The sequence below is a fragment of the Zeugodacus cucurbitae genome, chromosome 6 (assembly GCF_028554725.1).
Source record: "Zeugodacus cucurbitae isolate PBARC_wt_2022May chromosome 6, idZeuCucr1.2, whole genome shotgun sequence".
Classification (NCBI taxonomy): Eukaryota; Metazoa; Arthropoda; class Insecta; order Diptera; family Tephritidae; genus Zeugodacus; species Zeugodacus cucurbitae.
This window is the reverse complement of record NC_071671.1, coordinates 71,384,286-71,396,574: the sequence shown is the minus strand read 5'-3', so window position 1 is coordinate 71,396,574 and position 12,289 is coordinate 71,384,286. Positions and strand designations below refer to the sequence as shown.

The 12,289-nt window shown below is 39.0% G+C and overlaps 2 protein-coding genes across 14 annotated transcripts in view; both read right to left on the bottom strand.

The window, feature by feature from the left end:
- The window catches only part of LOC105221299 (mucin-2), a 30,217-nt gene extending 22,608 nt beyond the window's left edge, over window positions 1–7,609 (bottom strand). For 9 of the 13 annotated variants that reach the window (XM_054233829.1, XM_054233831.1, XM_054233833.1 and 6 more), the window contains exons 1-2: window positions 7,403–7,552; window positions 3,817–4,214 (exon numbers count right to left, since the gene is read on the bottom strand). The gene's annotated coding sequence lies outside the window, so the exon portion shown is untranslated. Of the gene's footprint in view, window positions 1–2,635; window positions 3,066–3,816; window positions 4,215–7,217; window positions 7,377–7,402 lie in introns of those variants that run through there. The other 4 variants (XM_011198144.3, XM_011198145.3, XM_011198148.3 and 1 more) reach the window with 4 other exon arrangements.
- Window positions 7,610–8,491: 882 nt separating this feature from the next.
- On the bottom strand, window positions 8,492–12,193 carry LOC105221297 (uncharacterized). The gene is made up of 8 exons (XM_011198140.3): window positions 11,915–12,193; window positions 11,690–11,834; window positions 11,073–11,627; window positions 10,845–11,011; window positions 10,016–10,791; window positions 9,835–9,958; window positions 9,090–9,765; window positions 8,492–9,020 (listed from the first exon to the last, which is right to left on the bottom strand). The coding sequence occupies exons 1-8, from the start codon at window positions 11,981–11,983 to the stop codon at window positions 8,827–8,829; spliced, it is 2,706 nt and encodes a 901-aa protein (XP_011196442.2). The 5' UTR covers window positions 11,984–12,193; the 3' UTR covers window positions 8,492–8,826.
- Window positions 12,194–12,289: the final 96 nt, after the last annotated feature.

Sequence of the window (12,289 nt, the reverse complement as noted above, 5' to 3'; positions counted from 1 at the left end):
TGATTTATGTTCATTTGTTTTTGAAATATCGCACAATAGACTCTCTACAAATGCTAATTTAACAATTTAAGTGCGCATTTGTCCGTGTCTCCGTGTGTGTGTGTGTGTATGTGTGAATATATTCATATTTGCTGCGAAGCTGTTAAGTAAGCACCGATAGAGAAAGATTATTGTGGTTGATACAGCGAAAGTATCCCAAATTGATCGCTGCCATATTTATCGATTGTTATGACACGATGGCTGTCTGTCAGTCTGCAATGGATCGACAGTAAATATTTTTGCATTTCTCTTTTATCGCTTGCTTTTGTGATTGACCAAAAATAGCCAAAGTTTCTCAAAATACAGTGTGTGTCGGAAGTATGTTTATATTTCAAATGCCAACTATCTAGAGCAGCCAAGACAGGGTGGGGTGAAGTAGTGGCGATTTGCAAATAAAGGTGTTAACTTCACTAGAACTTCAGGAGACTTCGCGTATCAAAGGAGCTGTTCTTGAACCCTTGTGCTCTCTATTCGAAATCTTGCAAACGCCTGGAGTGTGTTCATTAGTGATATTATTTACTAAGATCTCCGTTGAAATCGCCATTAAATCAAGTCTTAAGGGAGGTAAAGCCTCAATATTCTTTTCTAAGTTTTCTGAGTACTCCTGGGGTTTGTCAACTATGTTAAACTGTTTCTCCACACAAAAGTGAGTTTTTTGGCTCTGATGTCCTACCAATCGGAAAAGTATCAGTTTTATGTTAATTTTTTCTGTTATAGTAAAGTTCTGAGCTTTACTTTAGAAACGCTAAAATAATGTCACTGTTGTGTTAACGAATTTGATCTCCAAGATCTTGTAGTATTTCGCTTCAAATAAACTGAGGCAATCTGGTTACAACATCGACAGCTTTACAACAGAAATTAAACTTGAAAACGCAAAAGAAATGGATAAGCAACAATTACCGAATAATTGGGCACTCAGCACTTTTTTGGTGTAGGTGAGTGCAGCTGTGCGATTGAAAATGAAAATGAAAACTGCTGCGCTTACAACAAAATGCCCTTCAAAGTACACCATGGGACAGACAAGCTGTTTCTTCCGATGAACTGAATGAAAAGTTGAGAAATAGCGAAGAAATCAAAACAAACAGCATTCGAGTACAAAACACGGAGACAATTGGCCAATGTCAAACCCGAGTGAAGCAAAAAGCAAAATTAAAGAAAAAATTAAAAAAAGGCAAAAAACTTAAACCAAAAAAAAAAATAGCATATTTGAAAATAAAAAAATAAAACTCTTAGTGCTCACGATAGCAACCCCCGTGAAGTGAAAAAAATCAACGAAGAGTGTGCGCTATAAAATTTGGCGTTGCATGTGGCAATAGTTAATGAGCAGTTGTTGCACTGCCACACAAAATAAGTTCAGTAACTCTCAGCTGTACAACAGCAACAACAACAATAAACAGAGCAGACGGCAGCGAGTTAGTCGAAGTTGAAACTGAAACTGAAAAACCGTTGTCGCGTATGCCAGCAAAGCTTCAACGAAAGTGAAAGCACTTAGAAAGGTTGAACACGCCGCCGCCAGCGCCGCGGTGCTTTTTCTGCTTCTTCTCGTGCAACGCTTTACCTATCGGACCAACCACTGTTATTATTTCACTTTTGCTGCCCAGCCAACTACCGTTTGCAGTCGCTTTTTTCCTCGTGGATTTTAGTGCGATTTCGGAGCGTTGACTTTAACAGCCAATTTGAACGGTTTCCTCGGGAAGTTGCTTTCCACATGCAAAGAGCATGAATTTAACAAGACAGTCGGCAATTATTTTTCTAGTTTTAATGATTTAACATTTTTACTACTGTTAGTGATTAGAATTGTGAATAGAGTGTGTATGTTTTTATTATTTTTTATTTATTTTATGAATTAAATGCCATAACATCTGCAATAGCAACTCTGCTATCAATACTCGCTGGTATAATATCTCTAACAACTGTTTTATGGAGTTTCTGATCGTACTTGAAATGGCATAAATAGGGGTCTTGAATTTGGCATTTCGGTACTTCAAGTACTCTCGCAAATATTTGGAGCCTCATATAGGTCTTTTAGCATTAAAATAAAGAGAAGAGTAGACAAAGGTTGAAGTATTTCATAATTTCCATACCGTTACCACGATAATTGTGTCCAGTTTATCGACATCAAACCGGTTATTCCAGTCATTCCAGTATTTCCAAATTTTTTTAGAGATTTTATGATGCAACAAAAATAACAACATTTAGTAAAGCTATTGGTATTGGAAGTCTAATTCGCAATGCTTATCGCTAGAAAAAATCTCAAAAATAATAAGATTTCTAGACAAACGCTGTTACACCGCTCATATATGGGTTTAACCGCGGGCATTTGCATCAAACAGAAATCGTACAAGATTTATATTCGTACATATCTGCATATATATCAAAGGGATAACAGTTAAGGGCTAAATACGACTACATGAGCCTTCAAAAATAAAACGAAATCGCTCGAAACGCTGCACACCACAAATGTATATATGAATAGATGTATATGTATATATGTATATATGTATATATGTATGTGTGTATATGATCATACACAATATTTTGTCTCGTTTAAAACCAGTTCACGAAATTACTTTTGCTTTCGCAGAAGGGCACTCACCGGTGAAAATTTTGCAGCCTTCATCTGCGGTTTCATATTCACTTCGCCTTGTCTTATTTCCCCACTCGCTGTTTGTTTTCTTTCTCGGCGCGGGGTTTTCGGAAATGAGCAACACACGAGATGGCTGGCTGGCTTGTGTTGTGTGTGGTTATATGTAAGTGACTCACTGACACTTTCCGCTGACTGCGCACAACAGTTAGCCGAATGCGGATTTGCAGCGTCACATATACTCCGAAAAGTTCGCCTCGCTTTACATACGAGTGCGCTGGAAATAGTTTTGTTTGTCTCTCGTGCAGGTAAATTTATTTAGTTTTCGGCACATATTTTCGGATTTACCGCCGTTATGCAATCATGCTGTGGCAGCATTTGAGTCATGTGTTTGGGGATTGCAAAACAAAAGACTTTGGGCACGAACCTCAAATGTCATGAGCTGCAATGGCACATTAACTGCGCCATGAGTAATAAATCAATATCGACAATATTAGTAAGCGCTCAAATGCGATGCGGTAATAAATGGACGGGAGTATATATGGATACGTATATGCGATTAATCACTATTTTGTTTGGTTTCCTCGCTGTTTATAGATTTTGAGAGAGAAGGAGAAGTTGGCTTTTATCAAATCTGAGTTTTCTGTTGAATTTGAATGTGAGCTCAAAGGAGCCAGGGAGGTGCTAAATGGTCGTATTAGGTTTGAATGATTATGAAATTAACGTAATTTGACTAAAACGGTTTACTCTGTGTCTTCTCTGTTTGCTTGACACCACAACAAAGCGTCTCATATAGACTTCATAATGTGTTTTGTTTTTGCAGTAAGTGACTAACTAATCATATAAACCTATCAGTAATCTAATTTAAATCTCACAATAATTTTCGAAATTCCGGAATGAAAGATTTCGAATGAAGCTTCTTTTATATGAAAGCCATGAGCTATATGGTGATGTTCAAAACAAAGTAGCTTACACTAGCAATGCAATAATAACATCATATTTACATACATATGAACGCGTGAAATTCTAAATCCGGCCGCGATGCGATTTTTCGCGCAGATTTAGATTTCACCGCTATGCTTTTACGATCGCACTGTCAGCTGGTTAGTTATCCATGCTTAAATGAACGGCATGAACGGCTTAGCGAGACTCATCATTGAGCTTTCTATTATTTATGTAGCGTGAAAACTCACCTTCACTTCATAGGCGCGTCTCGTTACACACCAGCAGCGGCAGCCTGATCCAGTGCTCCTCACTTGCAGCACAAACCGTGGCAGCAGCGTTGCAGTGGAGCCGCGAAATTGCAGAAAGCAATGTATTTATTGGCAGCAAACAGCGTTCAAATGAATAAGCAACACGCACGAATGCGCAAACACACGCACTCGTATGTCTGTATAGTGCAACGCGAAATACAAGCGCAAAACGAGCGTGAAATTCCGAAAACGCTTTGGGGATTAACACTCTTAAGATTTCGACACGCACAAGTGAGCTGTTGCAATAACGGGGAATATTCGAAAATCACTTCACAAATAAAATTTTTGTTTTTGACACAGAGCTTCTTCTTCTTCTTTCAATGGGATGCAGCACAAGACTAAATTATAGAATTTCGAAATTTATTTCACTTTGCTTACGTAATGTTATAACAACCGTAGCTAATTGACGAACAATTTAACAATTGACAACAATATTTAACGGAGAATCTGTCTCTCTCTCTGTGAGTGTGTGTGACTACTTGGATGACTTGGATGACATTGCTGATGACAAAGCGACAATGCAATTTATCACGTTGTCATTCTTGCAACATACTTATTGCAGCACGCCATGCAATTTGCCTACTTTCAGCCAACAACAACAACACAAACACACACACACACGTTGCATGTATGAAGAGGAAGCAAAACTTGCCGCGACAGTCGTCGTGGAAAATGGCACAAGAAATTAGCACGAGTAACAGTTTCTCAGCTGCAATTTTCGAAACGCAGCTGAATGCCAACAACTGCAGCACCAACACACCAAAAGCCAAGCCGAGGCTAACTAACGCTCGTAACAGTATCCAGAACGTCAAGCACACTGCAGCGGAGCTCAAATTTGACATTGTCCCGTTGAAAAAAGTAAACAGTAATGCCATTTGTTGTTGTTGTACTCGGTGCAACTACTTTTTTTCTGATTATCTACAATAGTTGTTGTTGTTGTTATTATATACTCGTATGTGTGTGAAGCCGAGTACATGTACGGCTGCGAGTGGAAAACTCGAACGTCATTGTCGGCTCGCCACTTGATCAACTGCCTGCTCGGCCGCTCTTGTTGCGGGCTGTCATTCCTGTTTCATTTCACCTGAATGTCCGGTTATCGTCACTGCCAGCTCCAGCTAATGTCACACACAAGTGTCTATTATCGCAAACTTAGCGAGACTGGCGAACGGGTTATGGCTCAATGCGAGCGCATTGTGTGCGAGTATGGAGCGCACATTGGTGCTGCTAGAATCATCTACTCTTACTGTACTGGATGTTTAATGTTGTTCAACATGACGATAATAGAATTGTAGTTTCTTCAGCAGTTTGCTTCCCACTGGCGGACGGCTAGTTCAGGGTTCTAGAAATTGCTTTTGAGTCTCATAACTTTGATTGAATGAGAAGAATGTACTCTGATTGAATGAAGAAAACTCAGGACGTCTCTCGTGCAAGTGCTACTAAGTATTGAAATGATTAGTAAAATGCGCCTCTAAATGCGACTATGTTAGACTCTTAGAATACTGCCTGCCAACGTCTTACATTTGTTTTTTATGTATAGCCCTCGATGTTTCTCTTCGATATGAACTCAATAGAAATTTCGATAATCCAAGAAAAAAACAACAAAAACATTTTTATTGTTGTTATAACTGAGTCATTAGATCGACAGCCACGCAGAGCCAATCAGCAGACTTCAAATGTGATTGCCAAATTGCTAGTTCCGATTGCCGAAACTGCAACTTTGCCAGCAGCAACAACACGTCAACTGAAGCTGCTGCAGCGTCAACAATGATGTCAATTGCGAGGCAATAAGTGTATTTCGACAACAACAACCAAGCTATTATTCGGAAGAAAATACGTACATGGTACACATACATATATGGAGACTTATGGGAAAATTAACAAAAAAAAAAATTATTTTATAGAAAATATTTGCATTTTTTTAATCTGACATTCGTCACCATAAAAGAGTTAGGATTAAGTTAAAAAAAAATGAAAAAGAAAGGGATTTTACGATAAATTGAAAAAACTTGAAGTAATGAATAACCAATCTCAATCCCCTTACATCCAATGCTAATGTCACTGTTCAACAAGTTGACAGAGAAGTGTTGAACTGGACCATTTAAAAGCCGTCTCAGATCAAATAACCGCAAATTTATTTTATAATTTTTATTTTCAAAACAGCAAAATTAAATTTGCTAAAACTTAAGCAACGAATGCCTTTCGGATGACCGAAGATTTCGATGGATATTATGTAAATATGTATGAAGAGTACTGGTGTTATGGATAGCTGGCAGTTGGTACTATGATTTTCTGTCTGTTTAATATTTCCATGCAACGACCAAAACACATTTCTTGCTTCGTCTTCAGGCACACTTGGCTCGTCAAAAATCAATGTGTGTATGTGTGTGTGTGAGTGTGAGTTTGTTGGCGTTAATTATCGCTTTACAACCTAATTTAGCGCTCGCGCACCAAATTACTATCGCTCGCATAGTAATAAAGCACAAGAACGCACACACATTGTCACGCTTTGGAACGAATATGTGGTTTTAGCTGGGGAATATATTTTGGGTGGTTTAAGCGATGTATGTATGTATGTATGCAACACTAACGAGTCACAATGTTACACTTTTGTTTTTGCTTGCACCAATTTCCACAATTTTCACAGCGAAATTCATTATTTTCAATATCTTAGCTTTTGTTTTTTGTTTTCCTTCGCTAATTACATGCCATGAGGCAGAGCACATACACACACACACACGCGCATAAACTTTGTTTCTAATAGAAAACTCATATATGCACATATTTGTATCTTTTCTTGTTGCAACTTTGGCCACTTTTTCTACAATTTCTATTATTTTTTTATTTTTATTTTCATTTTTCATTTTAGACTCGCACTCGCGTCAGCATCAAGCGAAGTTTTGCGCGCACAAACACACACACTCACATATATGCATATGAATTTGCAATACACACACACACACACACACATGCACATATTATTCCGATTCCGATTGCTCCGACAAGTGAGCGAATGCTGACGAAAAAGAAAGTTTTAAGCCATCTTTGCAGTCATATCTGCCACCACTCCGCTCCTCTTGTTCCAACACACACACTCTTTTTGGTTGTTTTTGTTTTTGTTGAAATGTAGGCAAATGTGTGTGTGTGTGTGGAGGATGGATAGTGCGTGAGTTATGCGTGGCTTTGCAATAAAAAAACAACAACAACAAAAAATCAAATCCGTTTTCAAATTCCTATATCCGATTCCATATGGCACAGACAAAGTTAGTCTTCACTTCAAGTGTATGTTTATGTATAACTGTATTACACACTAATGAATGTTTCGCTGAAGCGATCCATTTCACCTGTCTTCGTTGCACCGCCGATGAACCCAACGTTTTCGATTACAAAGTCTGTATCTCTGTATGTCTGTATGCACTTGGGTGTAGATGTATGTGTGAATGTAGTTGTTGTTGTGTGTGTGAGTGTGTACTACTTTGCTGCACTCATTGCTATTGTTGTTTTTGTTTTCATAATACACTATGCACACCCGCGACCTGCGTTCGCTTTTAAGCCAATTTCATTTCTTCTTCTTTTTCACTTCACAATCTTCTGCCGCGCTTACCACTTAGTACTGCGACCGGTTCCGTTTCGATTGGAGACGTCTTAACACAAGCACGATCCGCCTTTAACTGATCGCGGCGCACCAACTCAAGTCGGTTGCTGGCCAGCTTACCAGCCAGTCCAAACCGCAAGAAAGTGTGGTGAATTCCACTGCTGGCTTTGAAGCCAACGACAAACAAGAGATCAACAGTAACAACAACAGCAACTCATTGCGTACTCAAGTGCGAGTATTACAAGGCAAGGCAAAAAAAATCAACAAGCAACGGACGCAAGAAGCAGTTGGTAAAGGTAAATAAAAAGCGTTAACAAGAAATATGAGAATTCACTCATGGCTCTAAAAGCTTTCGGAGCTGCGAGCTTTCAAGGCCTGCTTGTGTAATATTTTGTTGTTTTTCTTGTTGTCTCTTTGTTTTTCGAGCATGTGGGAAAACTGTCAAGGAACTTTTGTAAAGTGATCCTATTCGTTCTTGAGTCTTCATGAATTCAAAACATTTTTGTTAAGCGTTGAAGGATTTCAGTTGCAGCTGAAAGATTGATCTATAATATAAGTAAATCTGAAATTGTTGGTTTGTCTATTTGAAAATCATAAACTTTTTAAAGTCGAGCTTAAGAGTTGCTTAGTTACTTATTTTGGAAGATTGCGCTCCAAATACCGAGACCAAATCACTTCTAGGAGAGATATTTACTAGGCTCGAGGCAAGAGAGGGAATGTGCTCTCTTTTAGGATACAAGAGGCGAGGAATTTGCTCCTTATCATTATTACGGTCACATTGCTTTTGATCACGTAGTATACTTTCGAGCGTCATTTGGTTACTCCAGCCTTTCGATGTTGCTGTTCAGGCTAAAGTCCGTTTGGCAAGGGTCTAATTTAGTTGCTCGAACTAATTTCATAAACATAAAAAGGAACAAATCAAATGGCAGACGTAACATGACTAAAAGCCCGATTAGGATCAACAGTCCGAAGATTCTTCCAGAGTCAAAAACGAACAGGGTTTTTATTGAAAACACAATTTCATCCAATATGTTTTATTTTATTTATAATATGAAAAAAGTGCAAAATGTGTCAAATGGGACGATAATCAAACACGTCAAAATGCGTACAAAATTCCTTATGTATACGTGAAATGCACTCCTCATATATGTATGTATGTTAAGGGTAGTGCGAGAAAAATTACCAACAAATGACAAACAATAAATGGATAAATAATGCGGCCAAGTAGCTACTTGTTGCTTGTACTAAATACAACTAAAATTCCATCTCAAATCAATTAACATACTAACCACTATTCCATACGTGATATACAAAGCGAAACGAATGATTTAAAAATACTTTCATAACAGAGCAAATGATTAATATTTTGGCAACTCCGAATAACGCGGTGGGGTTGACCACAAAACGCTGGAATTGCGTTTCAAATGATGTGAGCTAATATTGGGGAAGATCGAACGCAAGTCCGGTGACATGGGTTCCACCGAAAAGAAGCTGTCAATGATCTTCGTTGGCCAGTATTGTTGCATACGAATTGCCGCGCCACGTACGTGACCTGTAATGAAGCAATGATAAATACATAGAAGTGTAAAAAATACATTTTCCGGAATTTGTTAAAACGTACTTCGGCTCCAAGACGGTGGCGGGGGTCGTTTATACGAAGTCTTTTCCTCCTCATCTGTTGAATCATCTTCATGCAGCATTTCGAATGTGTACTTCGACTGTAGTTTCGGAGGTGGCGGCAGCATTTTCGCTGCTGCAGCGCGAGCATTCTGTTGGTGCTTCATTTGTTGAAGTAACTCACGTTCTTGTTCGGCCTTTGCTTTGGCCGCCTTCAGTTTAGCGGCTTCCTCTTGCTGTCGCAGATTACGTTGGATCTCCTCGAGTGCCTGCTTCTTCTGTTCGGCCTCTTGTTGTTTTTTGAGTCGTTTCTCCTCGCGTTCCTTCACTAATTTCGCCGCGCGTTCAGCACGCTCCCGTTCTTTGGCTTCTCGCTGTTGTGCGGCGATGAGATGCTTCTGTTCTCGCTGCTTCTTGCGCTCCTCAGCCAAGTGATGCAAACCTTTGCGGAAATCTTCGGCACTATTTTCGCGGGATAATGTTTTCGAAGCACTTGTGCTGGTGGTTGCTTTGACACTGGCAATACCTTTGGGATGCGTCATGACTTTCGAAGCACTATTTGGCACTTTCTTAATTTTTGCAAGTGAGCTTGTAAGATTCGAAGATTGTGTTGGTGTGAGGAATCGTCCTAGAGAAGGCGCAGATGCGATCTTTCCAAAAGTTGGTGTGTTTATACTCGACTGCAAATACAGTTAATAAAATGTATAAAGATCTATTCGGTTTTTGGATTTTTAACTTATAATATTTACCGGTGCCGTGTTTTCCTTAGTTCGTTTCGGACGACCTGAACTGGTTACCTCTGTAGTATGAGCAGCTATAGCGGCATTTTCGAAGGCTTCAACCTTCTTCTTTACCGGACTCTGCACAAGTGGACTGAAATGAAATAAAATTAAAAAAATTATGCCTAGTGATAGATTTGATTCTACTTACTTGAAGAGTTCATTGGTACGCGTTGGCATTTTGAAAATCTTAGCTGATCCTGATTTTGTGGATGCTGGACCTGGTTTTGGCACACATGCTAATTTGCTCTTAGGCTTCGGCGGTTCAAATGACTCATCCTCAGTGATTAGACTATCTTGTTGAGGATGTGTTGTGTCTTTTGCTGTCTCCATTGAATTACGAGACGAAGTGGTTGAATTATCTGCGGCATTAACGGGCACATTATATGTTGTGTCGCCTACGGGAGCCCCCGCTCCTCCAGACTTTTTGTTTATAGTAACAGTCATATTGGCATTTTGGCTATCCATAACAAAGGTAGCTTGTGCAGCATCCACTTGGAAAGTTGTTTGTGCTGCATTTGTACAAAATGTAGCATCAGTTATGAGAGCCCCCGTTGTTACTGTTGAATTAACAGTCTTTTCAGTTTGAGAAGAATTATTTCCACTTTCATTGATTCCTGCAGCGGCAGCAACTTCTGGCGGGACTGAAGAAAGTCGCGTTGGCGGTGTGCTAATAGCTTCTGTTGTAAGTGGGTGATCTACTGCATCTTCATAAACAGATCCACCAGAAGCACGTGTTTGTTTACGAGTCTTCCGAGTAGTTTCGTTTGTATCGATGTCACTGAATCTTTCTACTTTTATAGGCTTAGGCACAACATCTTTTTTCTTGCGACGCCTAGCATTAGTAGCAGTTGCGGTAGTATTTACTGAAATAGTAGTTGAAGCCAGTGTCGAATCGTCGCTTCCGGGCTCAGACTTTATAGGAATCTAAAGAGCAATAATCAATTTCCATTCAAATTTGAAATTATTTTGAACATTACCTTTGGCAATGGAACCGTTTGTTGAGAACTAACTGACGATTCTAGTGTCGAAGAAGGTACAGTGGGCTCAGTACTTGCTTTGTCATTAGCGGTACCAATACTGCTCTTTTCTCGTTTAATCTTAATGCGTAGGCTGCGTGTCTTACCTTCTTCCCCTGTAGAATTCCCTAACAATTCAACATATATTTAATTCATGATAAATTATCTAGATTTGAGGCTTTTACTTACCTTGAGAACATTTATCTGTTGATTCATCATCCGAATTTAACTCCACCACAGATGGGGCTTTTGTTGGTACAGCTATGACCGAATTTTCAGATACGACACTAGCAGTAGATTTAGAACTATCCCTGTTGCTCTGTAATGTGTTATCCACTTCATGCATCTGTGAGGGTCGCTGTTCATGCTCCAACTTCACCTTAATAGTGCTGTTGTTGCTAGGACGACGCAATTTAGCATTTAGTTTTGGTTCTTTGAGGTTCTTTTCTGATTTTAATTTTGCTGCGCGTTGTGGTCTGGCAAATGATGTTTCAATACTAGCGATAGTCAAATCACTTTGTGTAGTACCAGGCGCTGGTGGGGGTGGCATCAGTTTTTCCTCTAATAGTTCTTTATTTTGAAGCCTTGCACTTCTTGGAGCTGGTGTTGGATTAACTTTGGGAGTTGCTGGAACGTCATCGATATCGACTTGCTCTTCTTCCATGGTGTCAGCTGTAGCAAGAAGTTTGGAATTACTTGTACGTGTTGAGATGCGAGGAGGAATTTTATCAGAAACGGTCTCATCTGTAAAAAAATGAAGTTGTATAAAAATCAAATAATTTTTAGTTTGATTTATTTCTACTCACTGTCGCTTTCAGTCAGATCAGACAAGCGCTTGATTCGTTTCTTTTTTTGTTGCGGGGTAACGCTAGGCAATTGTCCAGCAGTAATCGGCTCGGGAAGTGCAGCTTTTTTACCACTAAGCTGGTCGCACAAATCTTTCATAAATTTCTTTTGAAGGAATTCAAAAAAGCAAACGCAAAATATATATATTAAACAAACTCACATACATGTAAATATATTAATTATACCTCTTTAAGCTCTTTTAATTCATTGCAATATTGGTCACTCGTCTCAACTATTTTCAACAACCCCTCCATTTCGTGTCTTTGTCCGGCAAAGTACTTAACTTCGAACTGAACAAATAGATTTTGTTAAAATGATATCCTTCTCAATTCGTATTCACTAAAAATTATTTGTTTATTGCATTAAGTAACTTTCACAAAGGTAAATTAAACACAAATTCACATCAACATCTGCCATAAATGACACCAAATACACATTTTCAAATCCGTTAACAGACGCCCGCTATGGATTCCAACAAACAGTACTACCAACTCACTACACATGGCGACATCTACAGTGAAAAGCTTTAACCCTCAACGTGCAACTAATTAATTGTTAAA